At 44.9% G+C, this 25,373-nt stretch overlaps 1 protein-coding gene across 1 annotated transcript in view; it reads right to left on the bottom strand.

The window, feature by feature from the left end:
* Window positions 1–25,373, bottom strand: part of COQ8A (coenzyme Q8A) — a 56,712-nt gene that overhangs the window by 6,020 nt on the left and 25,319 nt on the right. The window contains exons 4-11 of the mRNA XM_081904033.1: window positions 24,424–24,490; window positions 16,319–16,393; window positions 9,617–9,739; window positions 6,271–6,356; window positions 5,721–5,861; window positions 3,720–3,801; window positions 2,225–2,318; window positions 1,840–1,981 (exon numbers count right to left, since the gene is read on the bottom strand). Of these exons, the coding sequence (XP_081760159.1) occupies window positions 1,840–1,981; window positions 2,225–2,318; window positions 3,720–3,801; window positions 5,721–5,861; window positions 6,271–6,356; window positions 9,617–9,739; window positions 16,319–16,393; window positions 24,424–24,490 (810 nt within the window). The remainder of the gene's footprint in view (window positions 1–1,839; window positions 1,982–2,224; window positions 2,319–3,719; window positions 3,802–5,720; window positions 5,862–6,270; window positions 6,357–9,616; window positions 9,740–16,318; window positions 16,394–24,423; window positions 24,491–25,373) is intronic.

The raw sequence follows: 25,373 nt of genomic DNA, 5'->3' as shown, positions 1-25,373 counted from the left end.
GTGGCCCCTTTCGTGTAACATGTGATATAGTCGGGGTGAAACTACGTTGCTCGCCCAACTATAAGGACCAGCAACAGGTCACTTAATGGCCCTCAAAGCTTCCAGAAAGGCTGGAGTTATTGAGCCAGCATTGTGGCCAAGTTAGTGGCCCAGAGTAGGGATGCCATTTACAGGAGAGAAGGGCTGAGGAAGAAGAGAGCACCAATTGCACCACTGTTTTGGTGAAAATTTAGTTCAGCAACCAAAGGGTCAGGATTTAAGTGTGCACCTCAGATGGGAAGGCAAAGTGCAAACATGGCAACATGTGCTTGAAAACACAGATGCCATACAGGCACACTTGTTGGAGCCGAGACCAGCTTCTGCCGACACAGAAAGAAGAAGAAGCAAATCCCTAAATTTTCTCATTAGAATCTCCCTGTGTGACACTGCAGAGATGCTAAGTGACCTGTTGTGTTCCAAATTTTCCCCTCACACACAAACAAAATTGTGTGCCTCTAAAGCTTTGGGAAAGTAAATTCACATCAGTTTATTATCCCCTAAAGCAGAACAGAAAGGGGAATGGGTCCTTGGCAGTAGGACCATGAAATCCTCGAAGCAGCTGGACACACTACAGTGCGGCCCCAGCGTTTTGGTGGCAGCGTATCGCTTTACTTTTGAAGGGAGCTCTTATACAAAACAGGGACCTGCCAGTAAGGAGGGATCCATTCCCACCCACTCAATTCCTCCACACATGGCAAAGGGTCAGATCCCCTGACCTACGTACAGGCATTGCCCACAAACCTTCAAGCTCATTTTTGCAGCTTAGAAGGTGCAAAAGAAGAAAAAGAAGAGTTTGGATTTGATATCCCGCCTTTCACTCCCTTTAAGGAGTCTCAAAGTGGCTAACATTCTCCTTTCCCTTCCTCCCCCACAACAAACACTCTGTGAGGTGAGTGGGGCTGAGAGACTTCAGAGAAGTGTGACTGGCCCAAGGTCACCCAGCAGCTGCATGTAGAGGAGCGGGGAAGCGAACCTGGTTCACCAGATTATGAGTGCACCGCTCTTAACCACTACACCACACTGGCTCTCCAGTGTGAGGACTGCTGGAGGGGGAAAAAGGCAGAGCAGCAACACATCAGAGTGACAAAGCCTAGACCTACATACATCATGTACCCGGGCGTTTTGTTGTCTAGAGACCAAACTTTATACTCCCGCTCAGTGACTTGCTGACAGCTGTTAAGGGTGTTTAATGGCCTCCTATGGGGCACGTCGGAATACCAGACCAAGTCCATCTGCCAATCTGGCTGTAGTCAGACTTGCTTGTCCTCCCGTTAACTTTCTAGTCCTTTGCTATATTTGGCTCCGATGCTCTTTTGTCCATGCTTCACCTCTCGTCTGACCTCTTGTTTACCCAGTACTTTTCTACCAGGCTTCAGCTGCTAGGATTGGCCCAACTGAGAAGCCTATATTTGGGTGCTTATGCAACAAGAGGGGGACGCGTTTCTGATTGCTCGTTCCAGGATGAGATGATCTCTTTTGCCAAGCTGGTCATCCTACACACAAGGTCAGGCTGTCTATCTGAAAGATGGTTTGCAGGTTAGCAAAGCCAGTGGCTTTGGGGTCCCCAGTGCAGGTGGCCCCAATACTGAGATTTGCAAGACACAACCAGTAGCAAAACATTTTCTAGGGTGCCCACCATTCCCAAGCGATCGATTTCTGCACACAATACTCAGCATGGCCCCAACCTGTCCATTCAAAGGACCTCTCTCGCAAAATGGCCTGAGGAAGAGGCCCGTGTCCTCTGGTTCTACCAATCTTCTTCCTCCACCTCCAAGCTGAAAAGGGGCCAGGCGACCATACCTCGTTCCTTATCTCCTGGCTGAGTTCTTCGGCTTGATCCAGCGGGAACCCAGTCACCAGCTCCGTCGTCAGGACATGTGGGCTGCACAGCTCCTCCACCACAGCAGGAACATAGAAAAAGGGGTGGTCCTTGAGCAGCTCCCTGAGGGGCAACAGACAAAATGCTAAGAAGCTGCCCAACCCCTGCAGGGGCCTGGGGTTTCTGCAACATCGGGGTTCAGCAGAGGTAACGCCATTTTGCCCCAAAGCAGCCACTTGCTACTCTAGATTCTTCTCTGAGCCTCTTTCCCCCTAGTCCAACAGCATGCACAAGCCCAGGTGTTTGGGACAAAACCAGAATCCCTCACTGCAGCATCTGGTGGGGGCAGATCCCCATAACACACACCTGAATTTCTTAGCGCAGGCAGCTTCTCTCTTGTAATCACATTCCAGGGCCAGCTCTCTGCTCAGCACTTCAACCAGATGCTCAGGGAAGAGACCTGGAGGCAAAATGGCCGGAGAAAGAAGCAGGTTAGGACTGAAATAGAAACAATGACAGAGTCAGGGGTGGGGGACCTCAGACCTTAGAACCATATGCGGCCCTCCACTTCTCTCTGCCTGGCCCTTGGAACACTACCAGGCCAAGCCCCTCACTGGCCCTATTTGCACCTCAGATATTTTGCCCTGGCTGGCATGTGTCCATGAACCCTGATAACGCCTCTTGCTTATCTGGATGGTGAACAGAGAGGACCACACAAGTGTATGTAGAAACTAGCCTGGTGTACATAAGGTAAAACCTGCCATTTCTTCTTTGCCCCACCCACCAGGGGCATTTGGCCCTCGGGAGGCTGCCCAGAAAGGAATGTGGCCCCCGGACTGAAAAAGGTTCCTCAACAGAGAAAAGAGCTCAGCCTGGAAGGCAGCGCTTCGCCGGTTACTTTCAGCCATATACAAACGTCCTTAGTTAACTGTAGCAACTGCACCTCTCTGCAAAGCATGAATGGTTCTCCTAAAATTAACGCATCCTGGACTTCAGGAATAGCATCCCCCCACACATACGAAATCAATTTAGGCATGTATCGGCATCCCGAGGGGCAAATACTGAAGCCACCCATGCTCCATAAATGGAAAAGGTGGTGATACAAAGCATTTGCGGACTTATAGCCTCCCACGGCTTCTTTGATGCCAAGATTAATGAGAGATATCAAGGGGGGATTACAATTAAGGTTGCGGATCTCTGCCCAGCATTCCCACAGCCAGGCAAAAGAAGTTCAAAGGACAAAGTGGTTCTGTCTGCCTGAGCTCTGCTCCCATCTGGCAGCCAGTCCACAGACTGCCAACGAGGGAGGGAGGGAGGAGTTACGTTACACAGCAATCTTGCTACTCTCTCTTCATTGCCACATATCAGGTTCAGAATGCTGGGCTCTCCTGTGGGTTTGGGCATGATTGGACTTTTCTTCCAGATGAGCAAAGCAGAATGGATTTCTATCTGGTAAACATAGGCTAAAAACTCACCCCACATTTCATGCTAATAACCTGTTGCACAATAGTGAGAGGTTGTCCCCCAGAATATGTGGGGCAGAGGTGGTAGCCCAGGGGGCCCAAGCCCTGGACCCTAACCCTCCCCAAAACCCTCAGCTGGGCCCTCTACAAAGTGAAACCCAGGGCACAACCCATCTTCATATGCCCAGAGGCAAGTCATGGGCCTGTGGCTCCTGGTCTTTTAAGCACCTGGCAATACCCCAGCATCATTCTATGTCTCATCTTAGCAACTACGCTGCTTGTAAGAGGCAGCAGGGGAAGCTTCCAACCAACTGTTTTAACACTGACAGCAGACAACAGAGTAGTGTTCAGCAGACACACACAGAAGACTTGCACAACAGCCCCCTTCCCAAAGTTACCTTCTGGGAGAACATTGCTCATGCTCAGGACAGTCATCAGGTTGCTGACGTCACTATTGATGCTCTGGGCTATTCCAGGATACTGCACGAGAGAGAGAGAGAGAGAGAGAGAGAGAGAGAGAGAGAGAGAGAGAGAGAGAGAGAGAGAGAGAGAAATGGCAATGCTGAGCACCTCCTCCAGTTGAAAAACCTGCTACACTTTCCTGAACTAAAACAGAGGGTCAAGGCTTCAGTCATGGCAAAAACAAAATCCCTAAATAAAGGTGTGAAATGGAAGGGTGAAAAGAGGTCACGGGAACCTGGCTAATCCTGTGTCTGATCCAGCTAGCACAGTATGGCTTGCCTAAGTATGGCTTAGTATGGCTTCTCTCTGCTTGCCACTTTCTCATGCACAAGCCCCACATCCCTCGTTCCTCCCATCCACCCACAGGTAGACACCCCATTCATCCATTCTCTTCCCCACCCACCCACAACAGCACACATGCTTTCCATCAGGAGCATCTCACACACATTCTCATGCCTCCTCCTCCCACTCCTGTTCCCCAGCCACACTTGCTTTGTGTTTTGGGAAAGGAGAAACCACTCCCGGTCACAACAGTCACAGGCAGGTAGGTTCATGGACAAGCCTGGAGGTCCAGCTATGGACTGTGGCAGCAAGAGCATCTTTCAGAAAGATGCTAGCCACTCTAGTTGCTGCTACTCTGCAGGCCTCTTTTACTGAGGATAAAGGAGGGTGAGCTGAGATGGGGAGGAGGGGGCAAGAGTGGGGCAGAGTAGAAAAGGTGGGACAAGATGACCCGCAGGATGCTTTCCAACTCCACAATTCTATGATCCTAGAAGGTTCTACAAGCATGATCCAGCCTAGAGGCTGGCAGCTCTGCCCCCTGGTTTTTTACTGTCTGAGAACCTGGAGAGTTGCCTGCCAAACAGGGAAATTTCCCAGGATTGAACGGTTTGTTTCCCCATCATTTGCAAAAATCCTTCAGAAAAGATACAGTCCTATCACAATCAAGAGAGTTCTATGATAATGCAGTTTACTTTGCATAAGAAACACAGGCTGGTTTGAGAAATAATTAAGGGGAGGCATAATGAGCTACAGTTCCCTCTCTCCAAGGTAATTTAGACTGTCCAAACCTGACAGCACACTTCTCAAATGCTCCTGCGAAGCATAGCCTGCGGAGTCTAAAATTCCATCCTCTCCACCTCCTTTCTAAAAAAGAGCCAAGGGAGCCAATTTTCACAGCTTAACACCTGTGCTCTGGGTAGCAGACTGACATGAACAGCTGCAAGAACAGGAACTTTCCGTCACTTTTAACCTACACTGGGCTTAAAAATAGGGGTGGGGGAGAGAGACAGCAGCCCAAGAAATGCCACCTAGCAAAACCTTAGATCTAGAGCAGGTGGTCCCTCCAGGTGTTGTTAGACTACAACGCCATCATCCTTGACCATGATGGAAGTTGGAGCCCAACATCTGAAGGGCCAGAGGCTCCCCATCTACAGGACTTTTCTACTGTCATGGGGATTATTAAAACTCCCAATGGAGAGAATTATGGCAATTGCCAAAACCAGGATTTCCAGAAAAGGAAAATGCTTCTGGCACATCATCCCCCATATTGCGCAAGTCTATAGTACAAATGGTCCAGACACACAGTTTGATCAGCAAAAAAGGGAACTATAATGTGTGAACCATTCGTACCATATACTTTGTCACAACCCAAGAATCAGGTTCAGGATTTGAAGGAGCCTGTCCTCCATCTGAAAATGTCTGTTGATCTCAGACAGAAGTGTTAGGGGCACAGTGACAGAACTACCCTACAGCCGCATAGGCTTCACACAGGGGCCAAAGGTGATGAGATGAACCTCGGGATCCCTTCAACTCTACAATTCTACACTTCTATGAAACTAATATATTGTAAAACATCAAGGAGTGGGTCTCAAAGTGCATATTCAGAGCTACTGGTGGGCGCCAACTCTGAAAACACTGAAGACCACTAGGCCCACCTGGATTTTCATGGCAACTTCTTTCCCGTTCTTCAAGCGCCCCAGGTGAACCTGTCCAATTGAAGCTGCAGCAAAAGGTCGCTCTTCAAAGAACTCCAACTTATCACGCCAGTTGGGACCAAGGTCATTGTTCAAAGTTTTCTAGCGGTGAATAAAAAACACAAATTGGAGTTTTCCCTTCCCAGGTAGACACTACCACTTGTTGCTTAGACTAGGGACTTTGAAATCCAGCTATGACATACGGACAACTGCAAACAAGCACCAAGGGGATATAAATGGCCAGGGTTAAAAATCCAAGCAGCCACTAATGTATACAAATTAGAGAGCTAAACAATGAATTCCACCATGATTTTTTTAAAAATGGTGTAGGCAAGGAAAGAAGGTGCACTAAGGTTATTTAATGCTTTGTTCTTGCAGCCTGCTCAGCAATGGCCCAGAACCTGTAAATAGAGGAAGGCGCCTGCTTTCTCTTTCAACACAGGTCTACTTCTGTTCGTCCACTTTGATCCCAGAGGCTCCCTCCTGTCATACAGCCCAGGCAAATCCTCACCATCATTTGCTTCAATGGCATGAAGTCTGCACTCTGACGGACACGTTCAAAAATCTTCTGCAGATGAGGGTTGATGAAGGCATCATCTGACAAGAGGAAAACACAAGCCCAGTCAGGCAATCAGAGCCATAGTTAAACATGATAGCTAGTTCCTTTGATATGCAAGTACAGTCTCATTAAAAAGGTAGAAGTAGCCTTAAGTACATTTCGGATTGAGCATTGATATATAGACGTGAGTGGATTTTGTGCTAGCCCCAGCGTTTTGGTGGCAGCATATCGCTTTACTTTTGAAGGAAGCTCTTATACAAAACAGGGACCTGCCAGTAAGGAGGGATCCATTCCCACCCACTCAATTCCTTCACACATGGCAAAGGGTCAGATCCCCTGACCTACGTACAGGCATTGCCCACAAACCTTCAAGCTCATTTTTGCAGCTTAGAAGGTGCAAAAGAAGAAGAAGAGTTTGGATTTGATATCCTGCCTTTCACTCCCCTTCAGGAGTCTCAAAGCAGCTAACATTCTCCTTTCCCTTCCTCCCCCACAACAAACACTCTGTGAGGTGAGTGGGGCTGAGAGACTTCAAAGAAGTGTGACCCAGCAGGTGCATGTGGAGGAGCGGAGACGCAAACCCGGTTCCCCAGATTACGAGACTACTGCTCTTAACCACTACACCACACTGGCTCTCAAAAGAGCCAGTGCAAAAGAGCTTTGCTCAAGAAGGGGTACTGAATTTGGGCACGATGGAAGAACGCCCACGAGATCCTGGTGATATCCCTCATCCTAAGGGTTCCACAAGCGAAGAAAGCAAGTGTGGCATCCTCCATGGGGGTGTTGTGTGCTGAAACCTCATCTATTCTACCCCCGTCCCTTCCGAGACATAGCAGGAAGGGCTGGAGCTGGCAGGAGAACATTTCAATTCTCAACAGGCTGCTCTACTTTCACCACCTCAGAAAAACAGAGAATAAACACTTGCATCAGCTGTGACTTGCACGTCTATTCCAACACTTATCTGCTTTGCTCGCTAACATCCCAATGAACCGCCTTCACTTGCTATTTAAGTGGCAAGTTTATTAGGCCTTCAAAGAACTCTGGAAAGAACCATTTGCCAACTGGTGCTGAAGTAACCAACCAGATTATTTTTTAACAAAGCATGCTCATGGTCAAAAACACAGGAAGCAAAGTATTTGCAGAGTCGGACCATTAGGCCCATCTAGATGAATGCTGTCAACACTTGTCTGAAAGCTGACATTCCCAGATGCAACCCAGGGACTGAACCTGGGACCCTCCACATTCAAAGCATGTCCTCTGCTGCTGAGCTACAGATTTTCCTCTTTGTGGCTTATGGTTTAGACTAGACATTAAAAGACACCCCTGCAATTAAGCAGTGACAGTCCGTTCCTCCCTTGCAAGGTTGGGCAAGACACCGACCACAGAAAGCGTTCATGGTAAAGTTTTACGGGGTGAAGCAATTGCAAGCAGAGGGCAGACTGCAAGTTGCATCAACCTATTGTTTTTAACGGAAGCAATGGGCTCTTGCTGGGGAAAGCTCATTTTCCTGGTCCTTTTCAGAAATACAGAACTGCATCTTTCTCAGAAGGCTGGCGAAGTTTAAAGGAGGGACAGAATGTCTACCAGGTTTGTGAGCGTTGCCTTGGCCTTCGGTTGTGTTTATTTCTTTAAAAGCCCCCAGTGAGTTTTGCAACGCTATGCTAAGTTTCTATGAGAAGAAACTTAGTTAAATTACACACACACACACACACACACACAGAGAGAGAGAGAGAGAGAGAGAGAGAGAGAGAGAGAGAGATTGGAATGCCTGCTCTAGTATTTACTTCAGATCCCGCCATTGTAGTAACTTTGGTGGTAGCCACATCACATCTGGATCATCTACACACACACAAACATTCTCTTCTGCTAATACCAATATTCCATTTTCTCTTGGTCACAATTCAATGTTCAGCTACACACTTCTCTCATCTGGATTTGTCAGGCTGCTGGCCTGAGTTGGGGGAATTCTAAACATCAGGTAGACATTGTTTGCTGCAACAGACTTAGAGCCTTGTGTCGCTTTAAAGTACAGTCAAACCTCGGTGGTTGAACATAATCTGTACCGTTTGACTTCCAAAACGTTCAGCAACTGAGGTGCATCTTCCAATTGGTTGCAAGAGCTTATTGCACTCAAGCAGAAGCTGCATCTGACGTTCCGAGTACCAAAAAAATGTTAAAAAACTGGAGCATTTACTTCCAGGTTTTCGGCGTTCAGGAGCTGAAACGTTCGAAAATGGAGCCATTCAAGAACCGAGGTTTGACTGTAGAAGCTTTTGTGGCTAACACTTCATACATCTGATGAAAGAGACTCTAGGCCCTGAGAGTTTACTTTAAAGGGTCCTGCTCTTTCTCACTTTTGCCCAAAATTAATACCACAGTATTGATTTATTAGCAGTTTTAACGCAATATACACTTCATAATATGCAACTACAAATAAAGATTACAGGGAAGATAGAAACAAGAACAGTATGTGAGATTCAGGCTTTTTGATGCAACAGCATTTATATGTGTACTGATGGTTCTCACCTGGTGGAAGGTGAAAGGGATAAAGGGCAGAGAATAAGACGTTCTTAAAAACACAACACAAAAACCTTGGAGGTAAAGAAATGCTACAATTGCAAAAGGTATGTTAACAAATTAGGAAGGTGGCAGTTTTTTCTAGCAACAGTGTTGGTGGTTGTTAACACTTAAGATAGACTGTACTTTTCCTTGGGAGAGGGGGATTAAAATATTGACAACACAGGAATACCTTTTAGGGGAGCAAGCAACGTGTCACAAAATAGTGAGCAAGCTTTCATGCTCTTCAGAATCCTTCACATGGCGGGTGTTAAACAAAACAGGCAAGGGGGAGAAAGTTAGCAAGTTTTTAAAGTCACAATGTCTACATTTGCAATATTCTAGCATGGAATCCTGGGGGGGGGGGCATTTTCAGCTTTAATGGGTACTCTGTTGGGTACTAACTGGCTTCATATTGCACCAAGGCTGTTAAGGACATTATGACAAATATCTACTATGATTATTTTACAAAATATAAACTTGAGCAGTTACTTCAAAAGGCACTTTCCCTCTGTACAAAAATCCAAAAAAGGTACTGTTGTGCTGGCTTAATAAACAGAAACTGTATTACTGCCTCTTCTGCTTCCTGGCTCTGAATTACCTACAAAGCTGAACAAAATCTGGAAAAGAGTCAGGAAACTTCCAAAAGGGAAAAATGGTTGGGAGAGTCAAAAATTCACCTGAGAGATGAGAGATCAAAGGGGGAGGATTCAAGGAGCACCAACATGTTGTTCATTCTTACCTTGGATGCTCAGCATCTGCCCCAGCTTCAGCGCTGCTCCTCGAACCTTGCAGAGGGTCCTCACGATTCTCTCTGCATTGGCCTCCGACATAAATGGACTGGTATCCATAACAGCCTTTTTGCCTGAGGACAGGGTAAAAAAATAAAGGAAAATGCTGCATGGGTGCTACTATTGGCACTGTACCCACTTGGTCCAAAGGACCTTGCTTTCTTCGCCTTTCAGGTGGTAGAGAAGTATCAATTACTGTGCAGCATTCCTCAATATAAAGGAGGTAAAAGCAGACAACCTGGTGCCATCCAGAGATTTTGGACTAAAATTTATCTCAAAACGCTTTGTTCAAATGTGCTCCCACACGTTTTACCTCCCTGCAAAGCCAGGGTGCCAAGAAGATGAGCTGAGAAGCCTTTGTCTGGGAGGTGCTGCTTGCCACAGACGCAAGGAAAACTTAAGGAGTGAACACATTCACACACACTTTGCGCATAGGGCTGCCCCTGAAGACAGTTAGGAAACTTGAAACTAGTGAAAAAATTGGTGGCCAGGGCAAGACAGCTTGAGACTATTACACGAATCCTGGTCTGACTGCACTGGCTACCAATTAGTTTCCGGGCCCAATTCAAAGTGCTGTTTTTGACCTATAAAGCCTTAAACGGCTCAGGACTGCAATACCTGAAAGATTGCCTCTCCTCATACAAACCAATCAGGTCCCTGCGATCATTATCTGAGGCCCTTTTTCATGCGCTTCTCCATGAGAGGTCTGGAGGGTGGCAACACAGGAACAGGGCTCCCCATTTGTGGAACGCTCTCCCCAGGAAGGTTCGCTTGGTACCTTCACTATATACCTGTAGGCGCCAGGTCTCTTCAAACAGGCCTTTAGCTGATTAACATTCAACACACTTTTAAATGTGTGGGCGGGGGGGGGGGGGAGAGAGAGATTGGGTTGTTTTTGTTCTTTATTTTTATTATGTATTCATATTGTATTTTTATATTGTGAACCACCCTGAGATCTAGGATGAAGGGTAGAAATTTTTTTAATAAATAACAACAATAACAATTCTCCTTCTGCATCTTTTTTGTTAATAATTAAATAATCTTTATTAATTTAAATTACACACATATACAAAGAATGTACAATCTCATACTACAAAAAGAAAACTAAAGAAAAAACAATTAAGAAGAAAATAAAATACAGAAAAAAGAAAGAAAAATCAGATTTACATGCATAAAAAACACTTAATCTTCCTAATTAATACTTAAATAAACACGTAAATAAAAAAGACTTCTGACAAAAGGAGTCTTCTAAAAATCACCAGTGTGGTGTAGTGGTTAAGAGTGGTGGACTCGTAATCTGGGGAACCGGGTTCGATTCCCCGCTCCTCCACATGCAGCTGCTGGGTGACCTTGGGCCAGTCACACTTCTCTGAAGTCTCTCAGCCCCACTCACCTCACAGAGTGTTTGTTGTGGGGGAGGAAGGGAAAAGAGAATGTTAGCCGCTTTGAGACTCCTGAAGGGGAGTGATAAAGCGGGATATCAAATCCAAACTCTTCTTCTTCTTCTTCTCCTCACTGTACTGTTTATACTGTCGTCGGTTTTCCCCGCACAATTTTATATTCTTTAATATTGTTCCCGTCTACTCCACAAATGGTATTTGTTGTGTTTACAAGTATCACTCAAGTTCTGCTAATATGGTGTGGTTGGTACAATATGATCTTATATAATCCTTAAATATTCTCCATTCTCCAAATATTTTCTGGTTCAATACTCCTTTAACTCTTCCTGTCAGTTTTGCTAGTTGTAAATATTCTAATATGAGTATCTGCCAATCCTGTGATTGTCGGTATTCTTTCGTTTTTCCACTTCCTAACCACAAGAATTCTTGCTGCTGTGGTGACATACATGAACAGTATCTCCTTCTGCATCCTGAGACAGTATAATCCCAAGAAACCCTACCCTTTTAATGAAGTTTGAAGCAAAAACATGAAGGCTTCACAGGGCAGGGATTTCTATTTGCTGGGCCATGGACTCCTAACTTATTTGTTCCTGAAATACTGAAACTCATTGGAGGCTCTGAGCAGGTACTGCTGCAACAAATCTGTTTACTGACCTTGAAGCACAACTCAACTCTCCTCTCCTGACAGAAGAGGGCATGTAGAGACTGGATTTCATTTCACGGCCCTGGAAGGACTGTCCTTCCCAACAGCCATCTGGGATCACCTCTAATTTTTCCTCTGCTGCCGTAAGTACAGCTTTGAAGGTTAGCAGTGACCAACAGAGCTATTTTTACTTGGCTTGCTTGACAGACACAGTGAATCTCATCCAGAATGCACGATGGACATAAACTTTTGCACACCTTTTTTTTCTCTTTCCAGGGTAGCTTGAATGGGAACAGCCAAAGACAAGTTGGCTGGTGGGTCCAAGGTCTCTCATGCCTTGGAAAATAAGCTCACAGCACTTTAACTCTTCTCTGAAAGGAGTTATTTGGGTATTGTGAGGTGGGGGCCTTTACCCCATATTTTTAGCAGCAGCTCTTAACAGCCAAACTCTACCGACAAAATCATACTGTTGCTCCTCTTCGGAAGAGAACAACAGCAAAAAAGTGAGCCGTGATGCTTCATTTGAAAAGTCTTTTTGGAATGAATGACAAGATGGGCAGGTGGAGACAAGAGGCAGCCACAGGATAAATCTTTTGACTTCATCAGAAAAACAAACTTGACCTGGAATCGCAGAGGTAAACTCAAAGACGAAACCTACAGAACTTACTGCTATTATTTTTGATTGATATTGCCATTTCCTGATGTTCCGTATTGATTTCACTATTAAGTGGAAGGACATCTTCAGGAACACAGCAAATGCCAGATCAAAACTTGCACTCACTAGCTGGAGAGCACCTGCTACCAAATGAGCCATCCCTTTCGTGCCCACTCCCTATTCTTAACAGTTGTTCCATGCAACATTACCCAAAATGTGTAAATCCCACACCTACTAGGTGTGTTAAGGATTGCAGTCTAAGATATCTGAAACGTTCTCTGATGCCTCTCCAATCTTTACTGGAAGAGGTCCATTGGGAGAGCATTTGCAAAGCCTACCTTGTATCAGCCTAAACCGTGTTATAGGATTGCAAAGGTTGTCTTCTGAGTGTTGAGCCTAAATCTCCTGTCCTGCTTTACTGCCCGTTTTCCTCACCAGCTGTGAACAATTGATGTTTATGAAAGCCAGTGTGGTGTAGTGGTTAAGCAGTGTGGTGTAGTGGTTAAGAGCGACAGACTCGTAATCTGGGGAACTGGGTTCGGGTCTCCGCTCCTCCACATGCAGCTGCTGGGTGACCTTGGGCCAGTCACACTTCTCTGAAGTCTCTCAGCCCCACTCACCTCACAGAGCGTTTGTTGTGGGGGAGGAAGGGAAAGGAGAATGTTAGCCGCTTTGAGACTCCTTAGGGTAGTGATAAAGCGGGATATCAAATCCAAACTCCTCTTCTATCTCCTTTCCAGAATGATTCTAAAGGCTGATTTCCCTGTTATCCTCTGAATGAGAGGCAGCACGAGTTAAAATTCACCCCTGCTGGTCTTTTACTCCAGGCAGCCAAACAGGCAGTATCCTTCACGTCTCTGTCTCACCCTTTTTTAACCCCTTTCCTCCTAGCTTCTCCCTGGAAAGAGGGAGTTTGCTTGAGAGCTGCAGAATTGACTAAAGAACCCAGACATCTCTTTTAAAACCAGCGCTCTATCCTTTCCATACTAATGTAGAATCATCTTTTTAGTTATAACAAGAGATGTGGGGAAGCAGTGGCCTTCCATATAGGACTCCCAGTTTCTATGACCACTAGGCCACGCTGGGTGAGGAGTCAGAGTCCAACAGAACTGAGAGGACTACAGGTTCCTCCACTGCTAATCTACAGGTGGTCAGGAAAAAGGTCTCATGAGCTTGACTACTACACACACATTTCTACTTTTCTTCCTTAAACACACCAGCACATTAACAGAAAAAGCCCTTAATAGGTCAATGTCTCCTTAAACCAAATCCCATAAAAATAGCTGCTCCCACTCACCTTGCTGTTTTTGCTAGCAACAGCAAGTTCTACACCCTTTCATAGTATGGCTGAGCTTGCATGCAGGTCAGGGAGTGCCCGATTATACAAGGTACCTCTGGCAAACAGAAAAATGTAAACAGAACTGTTACACAATCTTTCTTTGAGAACAAGTTCTCTCCAATATGAGGAGCAAGAGTTGCAAGGAAATGCCTTCAGAGCCATTCAGGGTGATTGCCACCATGCTTTTTCGGATATACATTTTGAACCTGTGCACAGATTCTGCGATTGTACAGCCTGATATTTCTGCAAGAAATTCTGACGTTTCTGCAGGAGATTTAAGGTTGACCACAGGTGACTTTAAACTCTTGTCCCACATGCCCCAGTTTGGCTCTGTGCACAGCGGGGAGTCCCATTCAGGGGAGTATATATGCACTGAGACACTTTCACATACTACACAAGCAGAATGGAGTAACACACATTTGTGAAGCTGTCTGATGGGAACAGTGAAAGCTTTGCTGTCAGGAAACAGGAGCCAACATACTGGAAAGGTTGCAACTGAGATGCTAAAGTTTAGGGCATCAAGAGAGATCAGATAAATTCCATCTGCACTCTCAGGAAGGAACTAACAGTTTCTCCAAATACAATATGCACCTCTAAGAAAATGCTACTATAATTACGGGAGGAACATTATGCAGGGACAGGTTATCACAGATTGAGCAAGACTAAGGTAAGAGGGTTTAGTGACAGAGCTCACACTTCACATACCAAACACAGGAAAACTGCATGACCATTGCTCTCTGTATTGTCTACGCTGGCCAGCAGTGACTCTCCTGGAGATGCCAGGGATTGCATGCAAAGCAGATGCTCCACCACTTCCATGCCCCTTCCCAAAACTTTCATGTTCAACCCCAGCAGCTCAGGTTATAAGGACCCCAATGCTAAGGCAGAGAAATCTCTGCTTGAGAGCTTGGAGAGCCTACCAGAGAAGACAGCAAGTCATGTGTAGTTGTCAGGTAATGTAAGAAGCACAAGAATAGCCTGCTAGATCAGGTCAATGACCCAGATAGTCCAGCATCCTGTTCTTACAAGCGTAACATTCAGTTATCAGGGCTGAAACTGGCAATGGGCAGACACGCTCCTCTCTCTCTCTCCCTGCCACCTGCCAAGCCGAAGGGCATATCGCCAAGAGCTTTTGCAATTAGGTGAAGGGCCACATAAAATCAGGCTAAGACTCACCCCTGCCTATGCTGGAGGTGGGCACACATAAGGAAGGATCGGTGTTCACATATGTCAATGGGTCAGATGCTCAGTGGAAAGGCAGCCCCTTGCAACGTTATTGAGCACGAGGCTGGCTTCATGGCCAATTGCACTGCCAACCAGAGATCTTGACCTTTCAGTAATATAGCCCTGTTACAGAGGAAAAATGGACCCTTGGTGGAGTCACAGTTAGGTATGGCACTAAAGGCCACTACTCCCAGGTTACTTTTCCCGATGCACATTTTTAACATGTAGCAAACCGGTGGGGAAGAAAGAGAAGCCAAATATACACATCCCTGATTAAATACCAGCCATAACCAGGCATCCAGTAAATCAGATGTCAGACTTACACCTTGACCATTCACCAACATTGGGCAGTTTTCTCTTATAATATTTTGAAGAGTGGGGAAATAAGGTGGGAAACGTTTTACCTAACAACAATAACAACACAAAGGAAGAGCAGAAGGTCTGGCTTATGGCAGCAAGATGTAGATAGATAGATCATTTATTACGGTCAAAGACCAGCTTGCATAACACAATAAAAACAGCGTTCATAAAGATAAAATATACAATCAGAGCAGATTGCAGCAGGCAGCAAGATGTAAATCTGGCACAGTCCTCCTCTTCCCAAACTAATCCAAGTGCAGCCATTTTGGGTTTAAGAGGTATGAGCACCTTGGGCAGGATGGAAGTCCAGCCCGCTCTCCGCAGCCCTGGCTGACCCCTCCTGAGTTTGCATTGGGCAAGATCAGATGCAAGTACAGAAATGACTTCATTGCTGTTGCTGTGCAATAACACTTTACTCCTTATCGCAGATATATTCTGTATAACCTTCACTTCAGTGACTTGTCATTAGCCAATGCCAAGACAAACAAGAGATCTATTTATGGTAAAACAAGGACTGGAACCATTATTATTATTAAATCATCTGAAAGGATAGAACCAGAAAGGCAAACTTCAAGTTCAAGGATTGCTGCAAAACAGGACAGGCAGCCATGAAGTCATTCATTTTCCTGAGCAAATAGACAGCAGGCTTCTGTGTTGATCACGGTCAGTAGAGAGGAGGACTCTTTGAAGGGGTGAACAAGCTCACCCTTCTCCACAGTTTAGCTTTCTCCTGTCCTGCTTTAGGGGCAAGAGGAAGGGGATTTGCTTTCCTTAAATGCACTGAATCACCACTACTCCTTGAAGTATTTATTCAAAGAGGAAAACAATTGAAGGTTGCTGCGTAGGTTCACGGGGAGAGCGGAATCTGGATGCAAAAACACTGTAATACTTTTATTAGTAACTACCTTAGTGACTATAGTGTCATGCTGCCCTTCCTTTAGTTGTGATTCTGTGCGCTTGTAGAGCAAATTGTGTTTGGGGACAAGGACACGACCGGATGCTTGTATTAGCAGTAAGCAAAGGAACACTCACCATTCTGCTCTTCGGATCTAAGGCTCTTTTTCGCAACCTCTGCCAAGGCTCCGATGCCAAGACCAACAGCTAAGCCTTTAATGGACAAAAAGGAAAAGGGGGGGGGGGGAGAGACAAGAGAAAGTCAAAGGCAGCGGGATAAAATGCCATCTGTATGCGGTTACATATCTTTGTGGCTTAATGAGCAGAGGCAAAGTAGCTCTTTATTCAATACGGTTTAAACTTGACTACAGAGCACAAAAGGAAAGAATCCAGCACCGCTCCGCTCAGTTTCAAAGGCATGCTGTGCCCACTTTCCCCAGGGCAGCAAAACCTCTGTCTAAAGGAAACATCTTCTGTTCATAGAAAAGGGCTTTAGAAACCAAGAGTTAAGGGGGCAAGCAGGGACAGTAGTAGAGACTGCTAGTTGTCCATCCATGTGGTCAAGTTTAATACTAGTCACACAGGGTCTTTGATCTGACACAGCAAAAATTAGGGAGGTCAGTAAACTCTCCTGGAGGGTGTGCCTAGACCTTTAATATCCCCACATGCTCATTTAATGCAACTGTTATTTCCACAACTGAAATAAAAGATACCCCACTTCATCTGGCATCCTCAACGTTTCATCAGTCCCTTTGACCTTTCTCCACAATCTGTTTTACCCTTTACCTTACTGTGGCCAGCAGGGCTCCAATTTGACCCCAGGGCAACTGGAGGAGGAGAGTGAGTGACATAGCTTATACCTCCCCAACAGCATATTTGCCCTGGTGTTGATACCTTGGAGCATTTAATGGTATCTAGATGGAGGATCTGGCAACTCAAGTTCTTACATGATAAGTTCTCTCCAAAAATATTTAATAACAAGATGATTTGAATCCAGAGCAGTCAAATGCAGGACAGGGGAGGGAAAGTTGCACAGGCTGGAACTGGAATGGAAAACCTCAATTTGCAAGTGCAATTAATGCAATAGCACCTTGGCATGATGGCTGTGGAAGATAAGCACCATTCTGCCACACATGCAGACACGCACATACATGCATGCAATATTTGCACAAAATAACACAGGGAACACCCAGCTAAGCTCTGTTCAGCAGCAACAACTATGAAACACTGTTTGTTCCATATCCAACCTAGCTCGTAATTGCTTAGAGAATGAGATTTTGGAATCTGCAGAGGTGAAATCTGAAGAGAATCTCTATATTCTTGCCTTGAGTGCGGATGTGTCGAATGAAATTAGGTGCTATTTCAGCAATCCTCACTTGAGTAGCAGTTCACAGTGACATAATAACCCAAAGCTACAGGATTCATATCTCCATAACTAGGCTGGCAGATCTTCTAACCACCTCTTCATCTGCAAGTACATCAGCAAGGAGCTACCACTAACATATATGTGTATATCCACACACCCCATGGGAGGAAAGAAAAGGCTGCAATTTTATGGAGTAGTTGGTAGAAGACTCAAGGCAAATCTGACTAGCTGAACAAAGACTGGAGCCCTTACTAGGTCTGCAGAGGGATAAATCTTACTTCTCTACCTGACTTGCATTCACTCAGTGGTGCTCTCTCACATCCATGTCATTAGTTTCCTTCAAAGCCCTAACAGCTTAAGACCATGTTAGCTGGCAGTGATCTTCAGGCTTGAGGTGTTGTTGGACTACAAGTCCCATCTTCCTTGACCAGTGGCTAAGATGTCTCAGAACAATGGCGGCTGTAGTCCATCATCATCTAGGGCAGAGGTTTTCAACCTTTGAGTCCATGGCTCCCTTGACCAACTACGTTCTTTCTGCAGCACCCCTGTGGGGCTCAGGAGCCTTTTTATGTCATCCCTTGCCTGGCAGCCTCACCCCCTTTTTGCGAACACCCTTTATTGTGGAGTGATTCCTCAGCCTCCTTTCCTCTCCCCTCTCCTTGGGAGTCCTCCAGGCAGCCACTGCTGCCACCCTGGGTCTCTGAGCTGTTTCCCCCCCCCCGCCCCAAAGACAGGTACCTGGTCACACTGTCCATTCCCAACAGGCTGGCGGACTGGCTGGCTGGGCTCCCTGGCCTGCTTGCTTACGTGCTTACTCCGAGGCCGCTCCAGCTTCTGGCAACCAGCACCCCCTGGACAGTTCCAGAGGCACCATTTGTCTGGGGAGCTTGTAGCCAGGGCTGCTGCAACAAACAGCCATGCAAGCCTTTTGCAACAGGGCATCAGAGGGAGGGAGGGAAGGAAAGAGGGTTGCCCGTGGAACCCCTGACCATCATTCAAGGCACCCCAGGGGGCCACGGCACACTGGGTGAAAACCACTGATCTAGGGACCCAAGACTGAAGAATGCTGGTTTAAGGATGAGTTGCTCCCATACAGGTCAATCATGAAATGAAGATCAGTGCCAGAAGCCTTTGTTATTGGAGTCATGTAAAAAAAAATTACGGTAAGCAAGTGAGCATGACATATGGGGCCTTCTCTGTGGCAGTGCCATGATTGTTGCATGCCCTCCCAATTGAAAGTCGTGTTTATTTCAACAGCCTTTTTATTGTTGCAGATTTCAGTATCTAGCATCTTTTACTCTTTGTACTCTGTTACGGCTTTTAGAACTGGCTGTACCTGCTTTTTTATTAATTAGAATTTATGCTATATGCCACACTGGGAACTTTTAGTAGAACAGTGGGATATATTTTATTAAATAAGAAAGTAATTATATAACTATAATGCAAAACAACCTATTGTTATGCCAGCAGTTTAAATGAGCCAAGAACTTGACATTTACATGTGCTTCGATTTGACTTATCCAGCTTCAACACCTCTTCTTCCCCACTGGATAAGGTTTAGACGTGTACAATATGTACTTTCCCTTGCACTGCACAGCTCCACCTTAATTATCACATAAACTCACCTCCCTCCCCAGAACCACAGCAGCCAAAGATAGGCACATATCATAAACAACTCCAAATGGTTGGCTTTTTAAACATTAACCAGGAGGTATATCTTGCTTCATTGTTTTAGAACTGTTTACATTATCAATTTATTTTGATAAGGCCATTCTCCTTCAAGGGAGGCATTCACCTTAGTGTTTGCAAATAGACTGCATTGTAAAGCCAGGTTGGTGGTGCTGCTCTTTTAAACAGCAGTAGAACATTGTAGGGGTATTTTCAAGCCTGCAGAGTTTTTTGTACAGCTGGCAGTCACCTAAATAAGAATTGAATTCTTCCACCACATGCTCCAATTCACGATTCTCAATCTACTTCTTGGGGCGGGGGTTCCTGTTTTTAAGGAATTATATGCCATTATAGGAACCTTTCTTTTGGGTGGTGCAGTTGGACCACGGCAACAGGTCAAACAGCAGGATTCCCACCTGCTGATTTACACCAGCACAAACCCAGCTTGGCTACTTGGCCACCCTGTGTTGAAGTAGAGTTACCAGATGTCCCCAGTTCCCGGGGACAGTCCCCAGATTTGCAAATCTGTCCCCAGGAAACATGGCAGCTCAGCAGCCTGGAGCCAGCCTGTTACTCTGCGCATTTATGTTTTACAGGGTGCGAAAGAAGGGCTTTGCACCTTTATACAATATGCGTGTGTGCTTGGGCCCAGGGTCTTTTGCCTCACCAAATCCACTACTGACTACCTGTTGCTACACAGCTTCAAAAAAAAAAATTTAAAAAGTGTCCCTGGATTCATTGAAAAAAATCTGGTAACCATATGTTAAAGCCCCCTCACCAACTTCTTCACTGTAGAATCATACAATTGTAGAGTTTGAAGGGACCCTGTGGGTCATCTAGTCCAACCCCCTGCAATGCCAAATGCATCACAACTGATCGAAAGATAATATGGGGAATGCTATGCAAAATCAGTGCATAAAGTAAAAGCCTAATCTGGAAATGCAACAGCAACAGTTTTTTGTTTTTGTAAAAAAATGCTTCTTAGAATCACAGAATTGTAGAGTTGGAAGAGACCGAAAGGGTCATCTAGTCCAATTCCTGCATTACATGGGGTTGGACTAATGACTCTCATGGTCCCTCCCAACTTTAAACTGAAAGCAGCCCCTATATTTTTCATTTGCCGTCCAGCCAATGCATGAAGACCAAGGGAGTGTGAAGGGCAAATATGAAATGCAATACAACAGAAGGCTGGTTTGGAAAGATAGGCACGCCCTTGTAGGGTTTGGCAAACAAGCCTATGATTAGCAGAAAAATCAAGTGATAACTATGCAACCAATAACCTTGTTCACGCTGTAATAAAATCCTGTTGTTACAGAGTCGCCACAGAGTCTTGGCAGGCATAAACACACCCACCCCACACACATAGCTTCCCTTCAGAAGAACAAACAAGCCCTCCCCTGTTCACAGGGTTCTAACAGTGGAAGAGGAGGAGCTCCTATGCTTCTGAACTTTGTGGCCAGCTGTGGAGGCAGGCACGTGCAAAGTCCGCCCAACAACCACTATCAATACCCATAATTCAAAATGCACTGATATAGGCCAGATTATGTATCGAGGAAAGCTAAACGTTGCACAGCATGCAGGTTTGCATGCATCTGCCCCAATGTGACATGCATTTTAGCAAAAGCAGCCAGAAGGAAACAAGACTCAAAGGAAACCCAACTGAACAAAGGCTGGAGTCCATACTAGGCATGCAGGATGGCGCAGGTGAACAAATTCACACAGTGGCGCTCTCCCACATCAATGTCATTAGCTTCCTATTTGCGCCCAGGCTCAATTCAAAGTGCTGGTTCTAGCCATCAAAGCTCTAAACAGCTTAAGACCATGCCAGCTTCCAGTCATCTACAGGCTCGGGATGTTGTTAGACTGCAAAGCCCATCATCCTTGACCATTGGGCTAAGCCAGTGTTTGTGAAACCTGGTTAAAGTTACATAGTTACATCAGCCTTGATGCAGAAGGCACACTACATCCCAACCAATGTTGAAAAGTGAAGACAGGGGAAATTTGCATGGGAGAATGGTTACGTGACGAGGAAGCATGATGCCTGCGCAAGGACTCTTGAGGCTATGTTCACATTTCCAGGCTTTCTGTAGCCCACCTTTCCTCCAGATCAGATCACAGGGCAGCTTACAACGCCACACATTCAGTGGCCAATGTTAAATAAAACAGAATTAACTCCAGACACCCAGACCAGCCAGCATCATCAGGATCCAGACTAAGTCAAGAACTACTGTGTTCACCGCACTCTTCAAGGACCTCATTACACTTTTAGAGAGAGAGTGCAACTTCAATTACTATGGGCCTGAATTTGATTTTTAAAAGAAATCTCATTGCTCTGAAATTTCTGACTTTACATTACTTTTTTTTTAATTGCTTTCACTTCTCCAAAACCAAGTTAATCTTAACTCTTATATATATATATATATATATATATATATATATATATATATATAAAGCACTGCAGCTATATTTAAATAGCAGATGAGGAGAGTTTTTAAATAGCAGATGAGGAGAGACCAGTAAACCAGAAACAGAGAAAGGAGAGCCATATGAACTTTTAAGAGAAGGTATATTTTCAGGAAGGCTTGGTGAATCCTACATCCAGGATCACATTCTGTGCTCAGTGAATAGCCTATGCACAATAGCACTGATCTTAATAGAACTAACTTATGTATTAGCCTGTTTAGGACTGGGATGCCAAAACAAAGCTGAAATGCTTTGCCTGCTGTAAAAACTGGTATTTTAAGGGAGAACTCTTGCGCTTATACACTTCTTCCACCCCTTCCGTAGTATACAGTTACTCCTTCCTTCCTTCCTTCCTTGGCTGCAGACAACCCATGGTTTTCTGTTTTGTCTAAGTCAATAAACTATGGTTTCCAAATGCTGGACTCTAAAGCAAGTGCAAGCCAGAGTTTGCTGGCTTATGCAAAACAGAAAACTATGGTTTGCCTCATACAAGGAAGGGAGGGAAGCACTGTACATGAGGGCAGAGGAGGTGGAAGCCACTGAGCCAGAGACTCCTTAAAGCCTCTTTCATATACTGCTAAACCATAGCTCGGCACTACTTTTAATCAGCCCAGTTCAACACTGAGAAAAATTATTTTGGGAGAAGCTTCTTTTAAAGACAACATCAGCAAACAGCTGTTCACAGTAGAAAGAGGAAACTGACTAAGATACCAAGCTAGTTTAAGTACACAGAGTGACTTTTGTGTTCCCACACCAAGCTAGAAGCAGATTACAGCACTCCCACCACCCCTGCTGAATTGTTTGAGTCAATTCATAAGCCTGGCCTGTCAAGTTTCAGACATTGGTCATCCCCCTCCTGTGAATTCCTGACACATTTTGGAGACAACAGTTCAAAATATCTGCTGCATATACTAGTTAACTGAAGGCTAAACCTTCTCAACTCAACACAGAAGCATATATTTCCTATTTAAAGCTTGAGTGTGAGGAAATTCTAATGGGAAATCTGCTACAACAGGATCATGAAGACACTTGTGGCACACAGCTTGATATCAATAATAAGTCTGATGTGCAGAGCCAAAAAAGTTCCCCATCTCTGTCAGGCCTCCCCATTTAGCCTGTGAAACCATTCTGGCCAATCTTCACCCACCTGCTGTACAAGTGACATCATTTATCTGTTTAACCCACCAGATGGATCCAATTCCCCACCCCTGCCCTGGAGGAGAGCTTTCTACTCCTCACCTGCAAAAAAAGTGACAAAACACTTGAACTCAGAGAATTCTTGAAGAGTTCTTTCCATAGCTGATATAGAGATGACAAAATAAGATTCAGCCCATGACATCTGTCTTTTAAAGATGCCAAAGGACTCCTTCAGCTACAATCTGCAATTGTTCCACAGCAGAACCATAAATGTCTACAATAACTCAGCAGACATTCCCATTAGTGAACATATTCAAGGAAGAGGAAGTATTCAGGAGGTCCCAACCTAAACAATGTGGATTCAAGTGTTTGCAAGCACAAAACTTATTTACAACGGAGGGAGGAAGCATTCATAGCATTATTTCTTGTACTAACTCAGGGAAATGTTTACTTTGTTCCCTAGCTTTGAATCTGCTTCAAGTAAAATTGTATACTGCACAGGCCTGAAGTGCCTTGCCTTGTAGAAGCCAAGTTCCTTAACACTTTGCTACACAGACAGAAATGTTCAAAAGGCATATAGAAGTAGATCTCATCTTGGAGAAATGAATACTAAGGAGAGGTGCCAACTCTAGCTATAAATAGGGAAGGTCACAAAACAGCAGGGACGCATGTTGGCTGTCTATACACTCACTACACCAAACATACCAGAGGGAAACTGATACCCTTTCATCATGCTACAGGGTTCAAGATGCTAGCGATTCCAGGGAGCTCAAAGAGGTGCAGAGAGGGTTCTTGGTCTGGTTCTAGATGTAGAAAAGTACCTTTAAAGAGCCAGGATATCACAACTTTCAACTTTTCTCTTTGTTGTGTTATAGTGATGGAGAGGGGCAGGGGTCCCACACCTGGTGGAAGCCTCCCTTTTAAACGTAAATCTTAAAAGGAGTAGTATCTCCTTGTAAACAAAATGTGTGCCCCAAGTATTTGGAGCAATACTGACTGGGCTAAGAGTCAACGGCTGAAAAACACTGCCATTAGATGCTGTAATTTGAAAGCCACTTGTTTCTTGAATCATTTTATGCCATCTCTGACACCTTTTGAGTTATTTTTGCAAAACAAAAACCATGTGGATAAACTTGCTACTGAAGGAAGCTACGAACACTTACCTTGGAGTGAAGTCCCACTAAACTCAACAGGGCTTACTTCCAAGCAGATATGCACAGGATAACACTGTTTAAAGGTTTGTATACAAAGAAAGGAGTGGGAGTTTTTGTGGGGGGGGGATACTCCTTGGATTTTAAAAAATGCATTATTGAGGGTTTTCAACTGCTGGTAGCCACCTTGGCTGATGGGCTGGGAAGATGGGCTGTGCATATGCCTGAAATACTTAACATGCTTTTATTCATATTTAAAGCCTCTATTCAAGAGCTCCTAGTCTCATCTTGGACACACTCCTATCTCTTTGTATCGTTTTAAGTTTCTATCCTGCTGCATCCCTGTCAATTTCCTTTAAAATACATCATGTCTCTCTATTCAAGTACCAGCTTCCTGATGAATACAGAAGCATCAACATTCACAGTCTTATTCACCACCACAATTCAGAAAGACTCACCTCCAAAATTAGCGAGTCTCCCAATTCGAGTAACTGGCACCTTTCGCTCCCGGGCACGTTCACTGAGCTGCAGGGATTTAGGAGAATACGGACCATTAATATGGACAACTATTTTCCTAGCAAATGCATCAAGAATTCGACTTTGGCAGCAGAAAAATGGCTAGCAGTGCAATGAATGTCTAAAAAGAACTAAGTCCTATTTTGTTCAACAATACTAGTTCTGTAATTACTTATGAACCTGTGTGATCACATCCAGATCAATCCTAGTTGCTACCATGCCTCTAACTTTTAGAGCTAAATAAATGAGCCTGACAACCAATGTCTGACGACATCACAGAAGCCGAGAAGGGAGAAAGAAGATGATTTTCTGTTGTTTGAAGGCAGAATTGCAAGGGGTGTGTAGAACATGCACAAATTTAGAAAGGTTGCATAATTTGTCTAAATTAAATAGCTTGAATATTTCTGTTTGACCAAGTATAGAATTTTGATTCTGGCATCAACGTCTTCAAATCACAGAATACACAACATCCATTTCCTGCACTAAGTAATTTCCCAAGCTGTGCCAGTTACTTAGTTATGTCTGGTATAGTTTGTTAGTGGTAGATCTCTTTAGGTGGGTGGGAGTGGGTGATTTGGTCCCTGATGCAGTCACAGCATCTGGATTACACTATTTCTTTCTCTCCCTCCCTCCCAAACACACACAAGATAAGAAAAGAATGTTGCACCATGAGTACAAATACAAAATTTTAATATAAAACTTAAGTACTATTAAGGCCAGCTCTATAGGGGTACACTGGCACCCAATTATTCTGAAAGTGCTGGGTGTGACCTATAAAGCCTATAGCGGCTTGGGACAAGACTACCTGAAAGATTACCTGCCTAGACTCAGAGTTCGTCCAGAGAGAGCCTCTTCTCTATCCCTCCAACTTCTGAAGGGCTATTGGAAAGAA

Source organism: Podarcis melisellensis (assembly GCF_964234715.1).
Source record: "Podarcis melisellensis genome assembly, chromosome: 3".
In the NCBI taxonomy this organism is placed as follows: Eukaryota; Metazoa; Chordata; class Lepidosauria; order Squamata; family Lacertidae; genus Podarcis; species Podarcis melisellensis.
Note: the sequence above shows the minus strand (reverse complement) of the source record. Positions and strands in the feature narration are given on the sequence as shown.